This window comes from Glycine max, chromosome 8, assembly GCF_000004515.6.
Source record: "Glycine max cultivar Williams 82 chromosome 8, Glycine_max_v4.0, whole genome shotgun sequence".
Classification (NCBI taxonomy): domain Eukaryota; kingdom Viridiplantae; phylum Streptophyta; class Magnoliopsida; order Fabales; family Fabaceae; genus Glycine; species Glycine max.
In genome coordinates this window covers 9,981,663-9,999,442 of record NC_038244.2, presented here as the reverse complement: position 1 = coordinate 9,999,442, position 17,780 = coordinate 9,981,663, and the positions used below count along the sequence as shown (strand labels likewise).

The window sequence follows — 17,780 nt, the reverse complement described above, 5'->3', positions numbered from 1 at the left end:
GGTAAATTGCTTGCAGCTATTAATCAAAAAATTCAGCTGTATAAGTGGGTGCTCCGGGATGATGGTACTCATGAATTGCAGTCTGAATGTGGACATCACGGACACATCCTAGCACTTTATGTGCAAACTAGAGGAGATTTTATTGTAGTTGGTGATCTGATGAAGTCAATTTCCTTGTTAATCTACAAGGTAAATTTTAAACTGTTGTGACACTAGTTTCTGTCTGGTTTTGTTAAATTTCAACTGTTCTTCTGCTTAGTGTTTTGGATGAATAACTGATTTTTGTATATATAATGAGTACATTCTTTTGGAATGATAAATTGTTCTTTTATTGATAGCATGAAGAAGGTGCTATTGAGGAAAGAGCTCGTGACTACAATGCAAATTGGATGTCAGCCGTTGAAATCGTTGATGATGACATATACCTAGGTGCAGAAAACAGTTTTAATCTGTTCACTGTTCGGAAAAATAGTGAAGGTGCTACTGATGAAGAGCGAGGTCGTCTTGAAGTGGTTGGTGAGTATCACCTAGGAGAATTTGTCAATCGGTTCCGGCATGGCTCCCTTGTTATGCGCTTGCCAGATTCTGATGTGGGCCAGATTCCAACTGTTATCTTTGGCACCATTAATGGTGTTATTGGGGTAATTGCGTCTCTTCCACATGAGCAATATGTTTTCTTGGAGAAACTTCAGTCAAATTTGAGGAAGGTAATTAAAGGCGTTGGAGGGCTCAGCCATGAGCAATGGAGATCATTTAACAATGAGAAGAAAACTGTTGAAGCCAGAAACTTTTTAGATGGAGATTTGATCGAATCATTTCTGGATCTTAACCGCAGTAAGATGGATGAAATTTCCAAGGCAGTGGACGTTTCAGTAGAGGAGTTATGCAAGAGAGTAGAAGAGTTGACAAGGTTGCACTGATTTTATATTAATCTGTGTAGCTTCGTTGTTTGTTTGTTTTTTTTTTCTTATTTAATATTGTTCTTCCTTTTTTTTTTGAGGGGTTGGGTGGGGGTTAAAATAACATTATATGCTTGTATTTTCTCCCCGCTTTTTACCTTCTGTTTGCATTTTACAATACATGGATCACAAATGGTGTATGAAATGGATGTCATGTTCTAAGTTTCTATTTGACACTTTTGGACACGCTATCATTTTCCTAATATTTGCTTTCAAGTTATTTATACGTTGCAGTTCTGTTAAGTGCCATGTTAACAAGTGAATTTTAAAGTATAAAAAAATCTGGTCAGATTTGATATCCAATATCAAGAAGTATTTTAACGTTGTTCAAAAGTTTTGGTTGAATGTTAAAAAATGTTATTCGAAAGATTTTCGAGACAAATTTGGTCATTGAAAAAATGGTAAACCAAGTTGATTTTCAATCATTGAAGGACTTTGTCACTTTGATTTCACCAAGCAGTAGTAGTCTTTTAATTATTTTAATTTCAACATATTTCCCATGTAAGTGTTAAGTTGATCTGTTGATGTAATAATCTTTTAAGAAAATAAATTATTTTCAAAATCCATTGATGGTCAAAATAAAAGTTATTATAAACAAAGAACAATGTTGTGAAAATAAGTTGAAATGGTAGGTCAAATTGATAAAAATTGAAAGAACAATTTAGATTTAAGTGTTTTATTATGTCAATCGCTAATATTTGAATATTATTGTAAAATATTTAATATAAGATCAAAATTGATTTAAGAATTAAGAGGATGAAAGGATTTTTATTTAAATTGTGTTCACAAAAAATTGGTTTTTGATTGGTCATCTACAAAATTGTAATATTAAAAATTGACAAGTCAATTGTTATTAAAAAGAATGAGTATGTTCTGACAAAATATTTTAGTTAACTTTAATTTTTTTTATTATTTGAAAAATTCATTTAATTATTCGATAAACAAATTTTTTTAATAATTTTTCAATCACTTTTAATATTTTTTAAAACATTACTAATGTTTTTTAAAATACTTGTTTCTAATTTCCTACTTTTTATATTTTCTTTCACTTTTATCTTTTATTTATTTATTTATTTTTCTTATTACTCTTTTAAAATAAATCATGATATTATTATTTTTCTATCATTTTATATTTTTAACAAATAATTTTATCATACAATTCTAATTTAATAAACTAACTTATCAACTTCTAACTAATTTTTTAATTAGTTTTATCCAACATAATATAAAATTATAAATGACGAAAATAATATCCTGGCAAAATTTAACTTTTTGGGACGGGAGGACATGCCATAGTAAGAATAGAATACCGGATTAACCAAATTATATCATAATAGTGATTTTTGTCAAACACCTCCCACAACCCCAAGAAAAAAAGATGCTCTAAAACTATAGGTATCTAGTCATTGTTTTTAAATTACATTTTGAACTCCCATAAAGATTTTGAGATATTCAAAATTTCTCTCGGTAAAATGAATTGTAGCTATACCTGGGTCTATCTAATCTTAAAATGAGATTGAGCAGTAACCCTTATTCCAGAATATTACATCTAATCAGAAAATGCTCTCCCTTGCTAAGAAGATAGCATTGTTGACATATTTGGTTATTGACAGATCTTCACAAGAGGCAAAAGCGGGTGAAAAATAGTAAAATGCAAACATCCCCCATCTAGGCCAGATTTCAAGATTGTCAATAAGCCAAACCACTTTAACATAATGGCTAAAGAGAAATATCACATTCACATATATCAGCATGGGTTTTGTGGAGGGCCATCCGAATCATATTCAGAAAACATGGAATCTGATTCATCCTGAGAACTAAGCTGGTTAGTTTTTTTAGCAATGCAAACCTCCTTTCTAAAACCCTCCACCAAATTAGTGTGTCTGCTTTTTTTGTATACACCCTTACTCCTATCCAATAGCCCTTTCTTCAGCAGGCTTGCGAATTCCTCTCTAATTTGTACAAGGGCATGATTCTGCACAGGTTCCTGACCATTATAGGCCTCCCTAAGAACAACTGTTTGGGTATCACTCCTCTTGGAAATATAAAAAATACCAGGATGACGCTCAAATACTTTAGTAAACTTCTGAGGTAGGGCCAAGGGTCTACGCAAGTTGCTAACGTTCTTGCGCTCAGTTTGCTTATGGAGTGTGAGATGAAGGAGCTCATGGAAGACTCCAACTATCCTTTTCTCAGATACATCAGTACGGGGATCCAAATGAGAGGCATTGATGTAAGGTGAAGTATAAGGGAGTTTCTGCCAATCTTTCAACCACTCCATGCATTTTCTTTTCAAACCAAAACCCCTGGTGAAACTAATTGGAAATGCTAAGGATCCATTTTTTATGTCTTCTGCCTTTTGTTGTAGAGAAGTATTCTTCTGTAACTCTGAGATGGCAAGCTTGTCATCCCAAAATAACAATTTCAGGCCAATACGATCATCAGGAAGGCGAACATATAAGAAACTTTCAGGATGATTTGGAACAAAAGAATGCTGGTAATCGTATGGTAAACCCAAGTCCCATTTTAACTGGTCAATGGTTTGTAGTGGAAGGATTCTATCACTTGTGAGCATAAGCAGTTTGCACAGCCTATCCCTGAGTTCCAACTGATTTTGCTGAAGGATGTTGACTTCCTCATGATGGAGCTCCAAGGCTTCAGGACTCAAACTGAAACACGGAACAGGAGAGCCTCCACTATCAAGAAAAGAGGACTCATTAAATATGTTGGGATATCTTCTTATAAAGGTGGAAAGTTTGAGGTCACTGGGAAGACCAAGTTGTCCACGGTGGCGAGAAAGATGGTATATTGGAAGGCAGCATTCAGAAGAAGAATAAATGATGGAGACAAGAATCCCAGCTGCCTTAAGATCCCTCTGACCAGTAACAACAGCATCCAATGTCCTATCTTTCACCCATTTCAACTTTATGTTCACCAGACTAAACTTCTGCTGGTAAATGTATCCTTGTTGATAACCACGAACAAAACCAAAATTTCTTGCAATACCAAAAAGCCAATGGAACATACTATAAACCGATTACAGATAGCATAACTAGCACAGAAAGATGCCCTTTGCACTTGTAGTTATCAGAATCCACACTTTGCTTCAATAAATGCTCTGCATATGTAAAAATTTGGATTTAAGACAATTTAAACGAAGTGAGAAATATTCTCCTACCACTAGGAAGGGTATTACTCCATGCAAAATCAGATCTCAAACTACAGCTAGAAATCAAATACCCTAGGACTACAAATAAAGCAAAATTATAACAAAAATATAATCACATGCAGATATGTAAACATCAAAAGTGAAACCTAAGAAAGAGTGAATATCACAAAACCCACACCAGAAGGTATGCAAAATTGTAGAACAGAATGTGATTGAAGATTAAGCTTTGTATCCCGTTGTTCCATCCCAAGCTAAATTTACATACACAGATTTAAGAAAAATAGCCCTGCGCGATTAACATTTTGATGTAACAAAGAAACAATTATTAAAAACTCACAATGATTTGATCTTCAGAGTTCAGCCCGACTGCCTGAGAATGCAGTAGAGTAGGTTAAGGCAAAATAGAATGAGTGTGACTGTCACAAAGAGAAATGTACAATGGGCTGGGCTGAACTGGGTCGGGTCATAACCCGAGAGAATCACAGATTAAGCGTTGAATTGAAGACAGTTACTATATGAACCTCCCCCTTCCGCATTCTTTTCCTACAAATATCCCATTCTGGTTGCTCTGCTCGGTGCATTAGAGGTGTTTGTGCCTCGATTTGATTCTTTTTTCATAAAAAAATCACCTGAATCAAACTTATAAGACATGCAATTCGGTTTGGTTCAATTTTCTTTTAAAATAAATTCCAAATCTTGTGTCATCTAAGGTCACTACCCCAACACCAATCTTGATTGCTGAACCCTCAAACCTCAACGATATCATTCTCTTCATTTTCACTTTCTGGCAGTGTTGTCAGTAGTGGATCGCGGAAAATCGCAAAAGGCCACTACAGAATATAGCGGATAGCGTCGCAGCTAAACAGCAGAAGGCGAAGGCCCATAGCGGTTGAAATAGAATATATAAGCTAAACAAGTCCCATTAAGGCATATAATCAAAAAAAGCTAAAAGCATCAAGAAAACATCTATTTATTCTGCTCTGCCCCTGCCCCAGCATCAAGAAAACAGAGGAAGAAGAAGAAGAAGAAGAAAGAAAAAACAGAGAAAGAAGAAAGAAGTATTATACAAAAGAAAAAAAAAAGTTGTAATCTTACCCGTAAAAAAACAGAGGCTGGGCGAAGAAGAAGGCTACGTGGTGACTAAGAATCAGAGGAAATGAGAGGTTCTAGAATGCTCTGGAAAAAACTTACGTGAAGTAGAAGTAAGGCTACTTTTGGGCCCTTGTGAGCATTCTGCAAGCCCAAAACAACTGCAATCCGCACTGACCCGCATCCGCTCCGACCCGGTTTCCTCTTTCAGCAGTCAGCACGATGAACCCTAAACGCGCCGTCGCCGTCGATGCAGTTTCTCTCCGGATTCATCCTTGTCGGAAACCGACGACGCAACAGCCACGACCCAACGTGGTTTCGCGACGCGTAAGACTCCGGGGATCGCGATTCTCGCGGAATCCGCAACGCGACGCCGTTGCAATTGCGTTTTCTCCAAAACCCGCTACGCTATAGCGTGATAGCGCCGTGATAGCCGCTATTTGACAACATTGCTTTCTGGGGGAAAAAAACAACAAAAATGATTGATTACTGGTTAGAGTGTATAATCACAAAACCCAGAAGAAAAAGAAAAAGATTTTTTGACTTTTGAGCGTGGAGTGTAGAAAAAGCTGAAAAATTGAGATGGGGGGCGAAGAACACTCGTTTACCTGAGACAGCCGGCACTTTGTAAGGGATAACCGTTTCTTAGACTTTGGAATGGGATTGGGAGGGTTTAAGTTATGTTTTTGTGCTTCCTTTTTTCATTTCGCTGTAGACTCCATCCGGCCCTGCCTAATAAAAGGAATTTGCTGTTTCCATTTTCTCTGGTTACTAATACACTTTCCTTCATAATTATTTTTCTTAAAATAGCCTGAAAATTGCACTCCCTTTTTTGTAAAATCAAACTAATATTTTGCTGTTTAGTTTGACTTTTTACGATTTTTACTAAAATATTATTTCATTAAAATTTATATCCTTCCTTTACATCTTTTAAATTAAATTACATTAAAAAATTACAAATAATAATTTACAAAACTTAATACTACAAAAAAAATTATATACATTGTATAAATTTCATGTCCATAATACTACAAAAAAATCATTTAAAAAAATAATATACATTATATAAGTTTCATGTACATAATACTAAAAAAATTGTAAAAATTAAATAATATACCAAAAAATACATAACACTGTATTAATATAATTAAATAATTAATGTGGTTTGGTTGATTTAAAAACCACAAACCGCTGCCAAACCAAATCATGTGTTTGAGAGAAAAATCATCCAAACAAATAAAAAAAGAATAGGTTTGGATGATTTGAATTTAAACACCCATAAGACACATCCACGGTCGATGTGTTTTTTTTTTGGAAGAAAGAGACGAGGTGGAGTGTGTTAAGGAGGGCATTTTAGGAAGATTATGAAAAAGAAAGGGAAAGAGGAGTGTACAAGTGAAAATGAAGAGTGTAAATAACAACTCCCTGAATCCTAATCAAACTGACGGAAACAAGTATTTTATTTCTGTAAAAATAAAGTATAACATTTTAATTAATTTATAAAACGGTAAAGTATACTTACGTTTACATAACATAATATTCTTTAAATAATTTTATCTTAGTTTTTTTATAATCACCAAAAAAAAATAAATTAAATTTTGAGTGGGCATAACATAATGTTCTTTTCATAATCACGGTAAAGTATACTTACGTTTACATAACATAATGTTATTTTCATTCCTTGTCCATTAGAAAGGATAGGAAACTTGTTCAACAAAATACAAAAAAATACGAATCAAAGAAGCTACATGTTATCCCATATTTATGAGTGGGCAATGGGCATACGAGCATGCCTGGACTGTCCCTCCTCACTATAAAATAATATATGCACTAACATAGCTAATTTTAGTGTTGTAACATCCAACTCGTTACATAATAATGCAGGTTCAATCGTTCAAAAGTTATTAGAGCTTGGTTATCACCCTTTAAAATATCTCATATTATTGGCTTCCAATTAATATCAGAAGTTCAGAACTGTGTTCCTGAGCATGCAAGCTTCTCTCTTCCTATCGACAAGTGTTGTTCACATTGCCACGCAAGGCAGTTAGGATTATGGAAATCCCATAAGCAACAGAGCACCGCATCTGCAATAGGATTTTCAACTACCAAACGTAACAGTTCAATAATCCTTTTCGCACAATAAGGGAAAGGGGGTAACAGTACGACTACGAGGTTGCGTAATAAGTTATTTACTTAGGCCCGCTCAAGATACCGAACCACACCCGCAGGCACACACAGTCACACACAATCACAAACATTGGAAAAATATGAAGGAACAAAATGGCAAAACCCAAAATCTGAATTTGCCTTAAAACAAACATGTAGCAGTCTTTGCTTTGACGAGAGAGAAGAAGCAATTGCATTTTAGAGAAGAATTATACCTTTGGGACGCCGGACGACGGACGACGGAGCGTGGACGACGGCGCCGGGAGAGGAAGGAGCCTAGAAGCTGCGAGAGAAGCTGCGAGCCTGCGACTAAGCGAGAACGAGAAGACAACGGATCAGGATTTCTAAAATCAGAAACCTAAAAATTAAAACGACGCCGTTTCTCACTCCACAGAGGAAAAAAAAACAATAGGACCTGGTCCAGCCATCGGGACACAGTCAGACACTCAGACTGATAGGATCGGTTCCAATTTTCAAACTATATTTTTAACTATATATATATATATATATATATATATATATATATATATATATATATATATATATATATATATATATATAAACTTAAACATGTAATAAGGAAAGTAATAAATTAGTAATAACTTTGGTATAGTTTTTTTTTATAGATTGTAGCTTGGTACTATTTTTTTTCTTGAATAATATATAGTGATTTGTATATAAAGCATTCTAATCTAATATCTAATATATAGTAATAACTCTTACATTCTAGTAGCATCACAGAATATATAAAGCATATATAGTATATATATTTATTTTTCTTACAAAAAAAAATACTTCGCGTATTTATTCTCACATACATAATTACCATGTCAGACTAATTTGCAGTGGTTGATCTCTAATCTAATATCATATGTATATATGTGCACATCGGAATCTTTAAGTGCTTATAAAAACAAAAAAGAAAATGTGAATCTTTACGTTCACACACAACAAAAACAACTTATTTTTTTCTTTTTTACTTTTACCTATGTAGTACTGATATTTTGGCTTTGCACTCCCTGTTCCAGCATGTTCAAGTCTTGGTCAAGCTGATTAGTAGTAGTATTACTACTTGCACTCTTTAACTCCTTTGCGGCGTCATAAGAAGCATGCAAGCCAACAAAAGCATAGTAAACCAAGAGAAACGCTGTCCACACCCCAAACCTAATATATGAGGCCACGTCGATAGATCCAAGAAGGAAAATGTTAATGAAAATAGACAAAGCAGGTAGCCACGGAACCAAAGGCACCCCCCATAGTTTGGGTGTCTTGGCCATTGGAACACCAAGCCAAAGCCCTCCAGTCCCCAAAAGCCAGAACGGCACACAAATCACATACCCAATAATCCCATCACTGTTTGCCCAATAAGCCGAAACGCCACACGAAGACCCAAATATTAGCACAAGGCACACAATAAGCTTCACTTGATTCGCCTTTGTGGTTACCCCACTTGAGTAATATCGCCTCACAAGAAGCGCCACGGCCACCAGCATGAAAATAAGGAGAGTGGAAATGGACAAGAGGCTAGAGAGAACACGAAAGTTTGTGAAGAAAGCAATCACTGATGTTACTGTTAGCATTGCTATTGTAGCATTCACTGGCGTCCCGGTCTTGTCGTCCACGAGGCCAAACCAAGGTGGCATCATGTGAGTACGTGAAATGTGTGTTAAGTAACGAGATTCACCAACTATAGTCACAAGCAAAACAGTGGTCATTCCCTTCAACGCACCCAATGCGACAATGTACTTAGCCCAATCCCACCCCACAGCATGAAACGCAACGGAAAACGGTGCATCCACGTCAATATCCTTGTAGGACTGCACAAGACATAGTGTTAAAGACAACAAGCAGTACACCAACGTTGTTATCGTCATGGAGCCGACAAGTCCAATGGGAATGTCTCTTGCGGGGTTCTTGGTTTCCTCAGCCATCGTCGCCACCGCGTCGAAGCCGATGAAGGCGAAGAAGAGAACCGCTGAGGCCTTGAAAACGCCGCGAACGCCGAAGGGTGTGAAGGGAGTGAGGTTTTGGGGGTTGGCGTTGATGAGTCCGGCGACGATGATGAAGACGATGACGAGGCAGTGGACGATGGTGGCGATGTTGTTAAAGAGGGAGGAGGCTTTGGTGCTGACCATTGCGAGGGTGGCGATGGCTATGAGGACCACCACGGCTATGGGGTCCAGGTGGCCGTAGTCGGGATTCACGTTGGGGATTATTATGCGGAACTCGTCTGGGTGGTGGTTGCAGAGGGTGGCGAAATAGGAGGTCCATGACCGCGATATGGCGGCACCGCCGATTACGTACTCCAGGAGGATGTTTCCGGCGGCTATGAACGCCACGAAGTCTCCCAATTCCACCCTTAAGTACGCAAATGACCCACCTGAAAAACACACACCACAAAGTTTAATTAATTAAACAATCATATATCAATGTGTTTTCTTATAAAAGTTTTCGTCTCTATAATTTATAAAATAAAATATTGAATTAAAAGTTAAAATAACTTACTAACATAAAACTCCAATCTACAATAGAAATAATCCATCCCCATGAATCTATAGTCTTTGTCAATCTCCCACTAACACGTAATTACTCAACTACGTAGTTTCTGGAGATTGATTAGGACAATGAACTCCTAGCTAGGTGACCATTTCATAGTTTCTCCGGAATAAAAACACCAAAGTACTGAAAGTAAGCTTTGTCTTAATTAATAGTTAGGGGAAAAACCTGCGACGGGAATTTCGACGGCGAATTCTGTGTAGCAAAAGACGGATAGCAAGGCGGAGATGCCGGAAACAACGTAGGACAAGACGACAGCAGGACCGGCAGCGTCACGTGCCTCGAGGCCGGTAATGACAAATATGCCGGAGCCGATGACGGCGCCGATGCCGAACCATATGAGGTCCCACGAGTTGAGCGTCTTCTTCATCTCGTTGCTGCTCCGCCCCTTCATCTCCACCACCTCCGTCTCGTCCTTGGATCGGGTCATGACCCGATTCTTAAACTTCCACGGCGTCTCCCTCAACGCTATTCCGTAGCTACCCCAGCTCTTGAACGATTCCTCCGGGAAGAAATCGTTCTTCTGAAACGTGCATCCCCTTCTCCGCGCACCCCTGCTCCCACCTTCTTCCATTTCCATTCTGGTCATCTCTCTTTCTCTATATATCAACATGCATGCACGTACGTAATGATTCAGTATATAGAGAGGAAAGCACTAATTTGACCGTGTAAATGTATATATGAGGAAGCTAATAAGCAAATTAAAATAGTACTTACAGATAATTATGGAGGGAAACATGCAAAATCTAATTGATGGAATGAAATAATTAAGGAAGTGAAAGCGGAGATAACAGCTGCGATCGTCTGGTGCGTGAGAGAAAGAAAGAAAGCGTTTAAAGAGTAGGGGCGGGTGCACCTGGGTAAGACCGTGGGGGGTTGTGCTTTATATATGCAACATATAGTAGTATATAATAAGTCATGATGAATGTGTGTGCCTAAATTAGTAATTAACAAGAAACGCGTAGTCGCACTACTTTAGGGTACAACTTGATTTACTATAAATTAATATGTTTAGGTTCCTTAACTATTACTTTAATTTGATGTATATTGTTCTTTTGTTTTGTTTTCATATGGATTATTTTGTCCATATTTTGATATGTACCCCTCTGGTTGAAAAATTTACAACGTATTTCTTTAATGAAATGCGGTTGGATGGGTAACTACTAACTAGATTCAGCTACCTCTCCGGTCTATGTCTGTTAACTACAGTATATAACGAAAACCAGAAGCGAAAAACTAATTTGTTTGGTATTCGGGTGTAACACAATTTAATTATATTTTATTTTTTCTATTTTTATAGTGTATGCCACGTTGTTAAAGTTGGATGGCATCAGCGATCTATAACCTGTGAAAAAAACAAAAAGAACTTGTTGACAAATATAGAAGAATCAAAACGATCGAGTTAATTAAGAGAAATTGATAAAATGATTGGATGAGAAAAGTTGTGATAGAAACTCAATTATGGTATAGCTTACATAAAAGAAATACAGTAACATACACACCATAACTAAATCAATAATGTTAATTTCACATTGGGTGTGAAATTAATATGAGTGAAAAGAAAAGGAAGGTATAAAAAAAAAAACAGATAAAAGAAAGAGAGAAAACGTAAGATCGAGATACGATAGAGAAAGAATAGAGAGCGGATGAAAAATAAATGTAAGAGAAAGAGAACCTGAAAAAAAAAATCAAATTAAGATACTAATTAAATATGTATATTTTTTTATTGATAAATATTAGTTGTTGGAATGTTAGTAAAAAATCTATAAATACTCTAACATGTGATAATTTAATATTTTTTTTTTATTTCTAGAAATTAAAAATAAGTATCATAAGACAACAATTCACTTGTTTAATTAATTAAATTAAATTCTTGTTATGATGAATATGTAAGAAAATTTATATTAGAAAGAGTGAAGTTCAGAAAGAGAAAAAAAAATCAAAAATCCTATCTTAAATTGTCTACTTAGTAATCAATTGAATTAACCACTTACTAACTTTTGTTTTTGTAGTTAATTATAAGAGACCACTATATTTTCTCATTGCATAAATGTTTACAAATATTTCATATTGCTCTATATGAATTGTTTTTATAATGCACCACTGGTATCCAAACTTTAATACTTTTTTTTATAGTTATCTTAAAAATACTTTCTTTTGATTAAAAAAAAACACGTTTTCTAATGTCATTTTTTGTTTGAACGGTCGATATAATTGATTGCAACTAAATCAACGTTAATATTTGTAATTTACTCTAAACAGAAAAAAAAAGAATGTTTGATGGACACCCCAATGTCTATCAACACCTAGTGAGAGCTAAAAGTTAAAGAAACATGTGATAAGTTTATAAGAAATATGATGCGATGAAAAGTGAAAAATAGGCAAAATATAGGTGTTTGTTAAAAAAAATGTTCCATCAAATATCATTTAAAAAAAGGACTGTGAAATATAAGTTAAGGTGAGGACGGATAAGTGGATAACTCCGTGTCAATATGATAGCAAGTTAGCAACGTCCAACATATGATTTTCACTCGGTCTTAGATTTGGGTTTCATCAGTTGTACGTATTTGTTTAATTAACTTATCAAAATTAATTTATGTTCTAGCTATCTACTATATTTCTTTTAAAAAAACTATCCACTATATTTAGAGTGATTATTTGTATATAATTAAATTCATCTTCAGTTGCAAGGGTGACAATTTGCATGTTGGAGTTAGAATAGAGAGATCCCAAACAAAGAGACATAATCGAAACAAAAGAAACATTAAAGGAAAAAAATGCTTTTTACCTGATTCTTATCAGAATCTCTGCAAATGCATGCTCCAATACACTTCATGGTGATATTTTATCTCTCATATGTCAATTTTCATATCTTTGATGATGGCTTTCATTCCGATGAGCTATCCATATTCCATGCTCATGTGAACCTTTCCAACAGCCTTCCCAGTGGCGAGATTGGTCGATATGAATGATCACGATATTAATTGATTAGGGTTGCATATTTTTTTTTTTCATTGTATATATTATATTATGTTATATTTGTATTATTCTTAACATTTGAGTTATAGTCTGGCACTTATAATGCTTAGACGTGTATATATAAATATATAATGCAATCTTTAAAAAAAAAACTCTTGTATAAATAATGTCATCAGCAATTGAAATATACGACGTATAATAAAATAATAATTATGGCAGCCAAACCGCAATACATAAATATTAAAACGTGGCCAATAGCATGTTAAAAGGCTTAGGTGCCACGGGAAAACTTGACCCCGATCCAAGTGATAGTATCAAACACGCCATCGAATTTTCAACACCCAACTTGACAGAATAAGAATTTCCAATGGCCCAATCAAGCAATTGTTTGAAACTAGGTGGTAAAAAAAGTCTTTTTTTCATGAAGATAAGACTTGGATACAATTTTATGTTGTTCTTTTTTAATTAAAAAATATTTCCTAAATAAGTTTTTTTATAGGCATTTCCTAAATAAGGGTAAATATGTCCTTTAAAAATTAAAATTAAATTTTAGTTATTAGTAAAAATTTAACCTAAATATTGACCCTTATTAATTCAATGTATGCAAAACTAGTCCTCTACAAGTTTCCAATAATAGTGTTATATCACCAATTAAACATGACAAATGTAAAAAGTAAAATATGTTTGTCCCAATAAAATTAGTAAATTTCGATTTTGATCTCTATTGATTTTTCCTTTTATTCTCATAGTTGATCCTTTTATTTTCATAATTGATCCTCACCTTTGTTATGTTATAAGTTGTTTAATAGATGTTGATGTTAATATACTACTCATCACGTACACATGCCACTATTAAAAGGTCATTGATCCAAATTTTAGGTAGTTTTTGTTTCACAGAACTTTATAGGATTCCTGAAAATAATATTTCCTGAAATATTAGATGAAAATTATATTTTTGAGTATCTTTAAAAAATATGTATTTAACTATTAAAATTAGTTGGACATTTCTTTTTATATTCTCGAGAATATTTTAAAAAATTATTTGGTTCACACTATTTTTTTTTCTAAAAATATGTTTTATTACTAAAATATTTTTTCATTAAAAAACTTATTGTATGTACCCATACAAGAAAACACGAAGCTAGATGTAAACTGCATTTTGTAAATAGCAGCCACGAATTTTTCAAACTTTTTTAATAAATTTTTAACCACATCTTACTATTAAATTTAACACCAAAATATCCACTTCAACCTAGCTTATAAAGAACAAACAACACAAAAAGACATGTATATCAAAACTTTTTTAAAAAATGGTGCTAACTCTGCCCCACATGCAACAACTACAACATACTCATCCTTAGCTTTCAAATTCACCACCTTTGTTATCAGAATTGAACTTGCAGAATCTAAAATATTTTGTGGTGTAAAGTGAAATTTATTATGATGACATCAAAATATGAACAAAAAAATTACAAGGAAACAAACTAAGGCTAAGTTTGACAAAATTAATTGAAAGTTAAAAAATTAGTTTACTAAATTATAAATGTTATAAAATTGACTGTTGAAATACTAAAAAATATAAAATGATAAAAAAAAGAATAAAATTATGATTTATTTAAAAAATGTGACATTAAAATGAATGAATATATTGAAAATAAAAGTGAAATAAAATATAAAAAACTAGAAGCTAACGTTTTTAAAAAACGTTACTTCAAGTCGCATATCAAAAAATCCTACAAACTATTAAAAAATTGTTTAACCAACAATCAAACATGTTTTTTAACTAGTAAAAAATAACTAAAAGTTAACTAAAATATCCTACTGAGCATATTATTCTAAGAAGAATCACAAAGAAAAATATAAAATAGTGAGGATATATATACTCAAATATCATTTTTAATCCTTAATAAAAAAATTCATTTTTGTTTCATGATATTTAAAAAAATTTAATTTATGTCCCAGCCATTGATAGGAACCATTAACTATTGATGTGTCCATTAGTATGACACGTCAACTACATATGTGTTGTGTCACATCGAATTAAATGTGAAACATGTAGTTTTTAATTAATTTTTTTAATGCGACACATCAACTCACTCATTGGTTTTTCTTCTTCATTGCATTCATCCTCTTTCTCTTCATTTTGTCACAGTCATCGCCCTTAGCTTCCCCTTATCGTTGCTCCATCTGCAACTTTTGGGGTGACTCCCACTAGGAGAAGCGCGTTGCCAAGTTTGCTCGTCGCTCCTCCCTTTCCAACCTCTCCATCCTCGTCATCGACTTTACTGTCTTTGTCGGCTCCCATGTCTCCCTCTCCCTCAAGCATTATGGCAACGACATCCTCGGCCTCAATAATTTCAGTTACTACCACACCCCCTCTCTCAAGTGCACCTTCCAGTGCCTCCTGTAACACCCGTAACTTTAATAAGTAAATAAGAAAATAATAAATTAATAAATTAATACATAAATAAATAAGAAAAAATAAAATAAAAATTATTAGGTCATAAATTCCCACTATATAAGCCAAATGTTAACCTAGAGCAGTTTTTTGGAAAACACATTATGTTCCTTTCTTCTTTTCTGACGCACAAGAACCCTAACAGAACAATCAGAGGAGGAGCTCTAGAGAGCACCAAAGACGCCACCATTGCTAACAGAGAACATTTAAGCGACTACCTCGAGGTAAGGGATGAGTTACTCACGCTTGGGGATTAGAATGAACATGTGTAGGGATCCCTAGAGGATCAATTTTTGGGTTATTTTGGGGTGTTTATGAATTTAATTATGTTTTCATGTTTAATCGCGGATTGAGTGTGTTTGATGAACCAATTGGTGTTCTGTTGCGAGTTTGTTGTAGAATTGATGTGTTCTGTTGCGAGTTTGTTGTAGGATTGATGTGTTTCTGTGTTAGGTGTGTACCTTAGGAATTATAATTCTTTATAATTAGCATAAAAATTGTGTGGTGATGATTTTGTTTATACCAAACATGTTGGCCTTTCAATCTTGTTCCTGTGCTAATGTATATTGTGTCCAAATAATTATTTTTACACCGCAGTGTATACGTGTACATATATATTGATACTGTTTTTTTTACAAACTGTATATTTTATTTCACGTGGGTGATTTCTTGTCATGAAATTCATAGGTGTAGGGATTGTTAGATAATTGAATTGGCTAAAATCATTTAAAGAAATTAACTAAAGTTGTATTCACATTGTAATTAGGCATTTTCTTGATGTTGGCAACTTAGTTGAAATATATTTAAAATATAGGTATACATGTTGTTCATAGAAATCAATATGAGTATATATTTTATTGTTATATATAATTTGTATTTACTTAATAATATATTTGATATTATTGTGATTACTTTATATTAATATATAATTAATACTTTTTATATGTTATATATAATATGTACGTTTACGTTAATATATATTTTGTTATACATTTTGAATATAATATACTTATATATATATTTTACGTGTATTTTATAGTTACTTGTTTATAAGCCTTGAAGTTAAATATTGTATGTTATTATTATTATGATACATTGTCATCTAATTGTTGAGTATATTTTGTAATTAGTTAGAGTGTGAAATGTTAAACTGTAGACATGAAACATGGTTGTGAATGAGTGTGTGATTGATATTTGTAGTGATATTACTTGTCATGTGAGTTATGAGTTATACAGTAACCCGACCAGTGTGTACCTTGAGAGAACTTTTATGCGCAGTGTTAAAGAAAATTGTAGGATTCCTAGTTAGGATCCTGAAAGGTTAAACTATAGTGCAATTTGTTAAATATGTTTGAAATATAAGAGTAAGGTCGTGGGTATGATATAACTCATAAACAGTGTCTGCGTGCAAATAAAAAAAAATATTTTAGGGGTTGGACCTGAATCAGGAAGGTGAGGTCCAAACGGATTCTTCGGAGTCTAGGCCTTGGGGGTAAAGATACTCGGTTTGAGTGCTCCTTTAAGCCCATGTTGATCCCATGTGGTTGGGGCATTCTAGCAAAACAGAGTAACCCTGACTGGTCACCTTATGATGTTACTTAGTGAGAGTGACCGAGTATACCCATTGTGTGGTGTGCTTTGTCATGTACTCCTAAGCGCCTCAGTGTTGTTTTTCACTGACATGGTACCACATTGCATATAGGCTCAAGTCTTAGTATAATTGTTGCATAACGCTTGTGTTTGAATTTCATTGAGTTAACAATTGTGGTTGATGTTATTTTATGGAGTGTGTAAACTTGAATGGGTGTGAATAATGTGTGCGATTTTGTGCAGTAATGTTATTTATATAAATTCAGCTTTAAGTATTATATGTTTCACATGCTCTAATGTTTTATTATATACGAATGTGATAACTCACTCCCGGTGTGTGTTTGTGTTTGGGCTGATTGCCACTTTGTTTCAGGTGAGCCTTCATATGATGAGTCACATGCTAGAGATGGAGATACTTAGTCTGTGATAGGGATTATGATTTACTGAATGATATAATTGTGTTATACTTTTCTACTTTAGTTTCTTTTTATTATTTATTTAGAGTGGACGACCTTGTTTTGAGCCGGGATAGTCTTATCTTTTATTAAAAAAAAATAATATTCTATTATGTTTTCACTAAGTGGATGTGAACTTTTATCCTTTTGAATTGATTAAATTAAATGTGTTTAAAAAGAAAAAAATTATTAATTAATTTTTCATGTTTTTTTTTCCTTCTTTTATTATTATGTGTTTATAATCTTTTAATTAAATTTTGTATGATTTATTTAATTAGTTAGTTATAATTGTAAGGGTAGAGGGTGTCACACCTCCTCAATCGTGTCGGCGTCTTCACCGTGGACTTCGACCTTAACGA

The 17,780-nt window shown here is 33.9% G+C and overlaps 3 protein-coding genes across 9 annotated transcripts; 1 reads left to right on the top strand and 2 right to left on the bottom strand.

Annotated features, from left to right (window-relative positions):
• Positions 1 to 6: 6 nt before the first annotated feature.
• LOC106799530 (DNA damage-binding protein 1a) lies at positions 7 to 1,126 on the top strand. Its single transcript, XM_014778408.2, has 2 exons — positions 7 to 189; positions 339 to 1,126. Exons 1-2 carry the CDS (start codon positions 160 to 162, stop codon positions 918 to 920), a joined length of 612 nt encoding a protein of 203 aa, XP_014633894.2. The 5' UTR covers positions 7 to 159; the 3' UTR covers positions 921 to 1,126.
• A 1,147-nt stretch (positions 1,127 to 2,273) lies between these two features.
• LOC100794689 (protein WHAT'S THIS FACTOR 9, mitochondrial) lies at positions 2,274 to 7,833 on the bottom strand. 7 transcript variants are annotated; one of them, XM_041018144.1, is made up of 4 exons: positions 7,599 to 7,833; positions 5,826 to 5,949; positions 4,466 to 5,673; positions 2,274 to 4,077 (listed from the first exon to the last, which is right to left on the bottom strand). In XM_041018144.1, exon 4 carries the CDS (start codon positions 3,982 to 3,984, stop codon positions 2,707 to 2,709), a length of 1,278 nt encoding a protein of 425 aa, XP_040874078.1. In that variant the 5' UTR covers positions 3,985 to 4,077; positions 4,466 to 5,673; positions 5,826 to 5,949; positions 7,599 to 7,833; the 3' UTR covers positions 2,274 to 2,706. The 7 variants fall into 7 exon arrangements, with proteins under 7 accessions (XP_040874078.1, XP_006585237.1, XP_006585238.1 ...); XM_006585174.4 differs by lacking the exon at positions 7,599 to 7,833 and having other exon boundaries at positions 4,466 to 5,036; positions 5,224 to 5,673; positions 5,826 to 6,199; XM_006585175.4 differs by lacking the exon at positions 7,599 to 7,833 and having other exon boundaries at positions 4,466 to 4,986; positions 5,224 to 5,673; positions 5,826 to 6,199.
• A 400-nt stretch (positions 7,834 to 8,233) lies between these two features.
• LOC100815118 (cationic amino acid transporter 1) lies at positions 8,234 to 10,528 on the bottom strand. Its single transcript, XM_014778556.2, has 2 exons — positions 10,108 to 10,528; positions 8,234 to 9,763 (listed from the first exon to the last, which is right to left on the bottom strand). The coding sequence occupies exons 1-2, from the start codon at positions 10,526 to 10,528 to the stop codon at positions 8,370 to 8,372; spliced, it is 1,815 nt and encodes a 604-aa protein (XP_014634042.1). The 3' UTR covers positions 8,234 to 8,369.
• Positions 10,529 to 17,780: the final 7,252 nt, after the last annotated feature.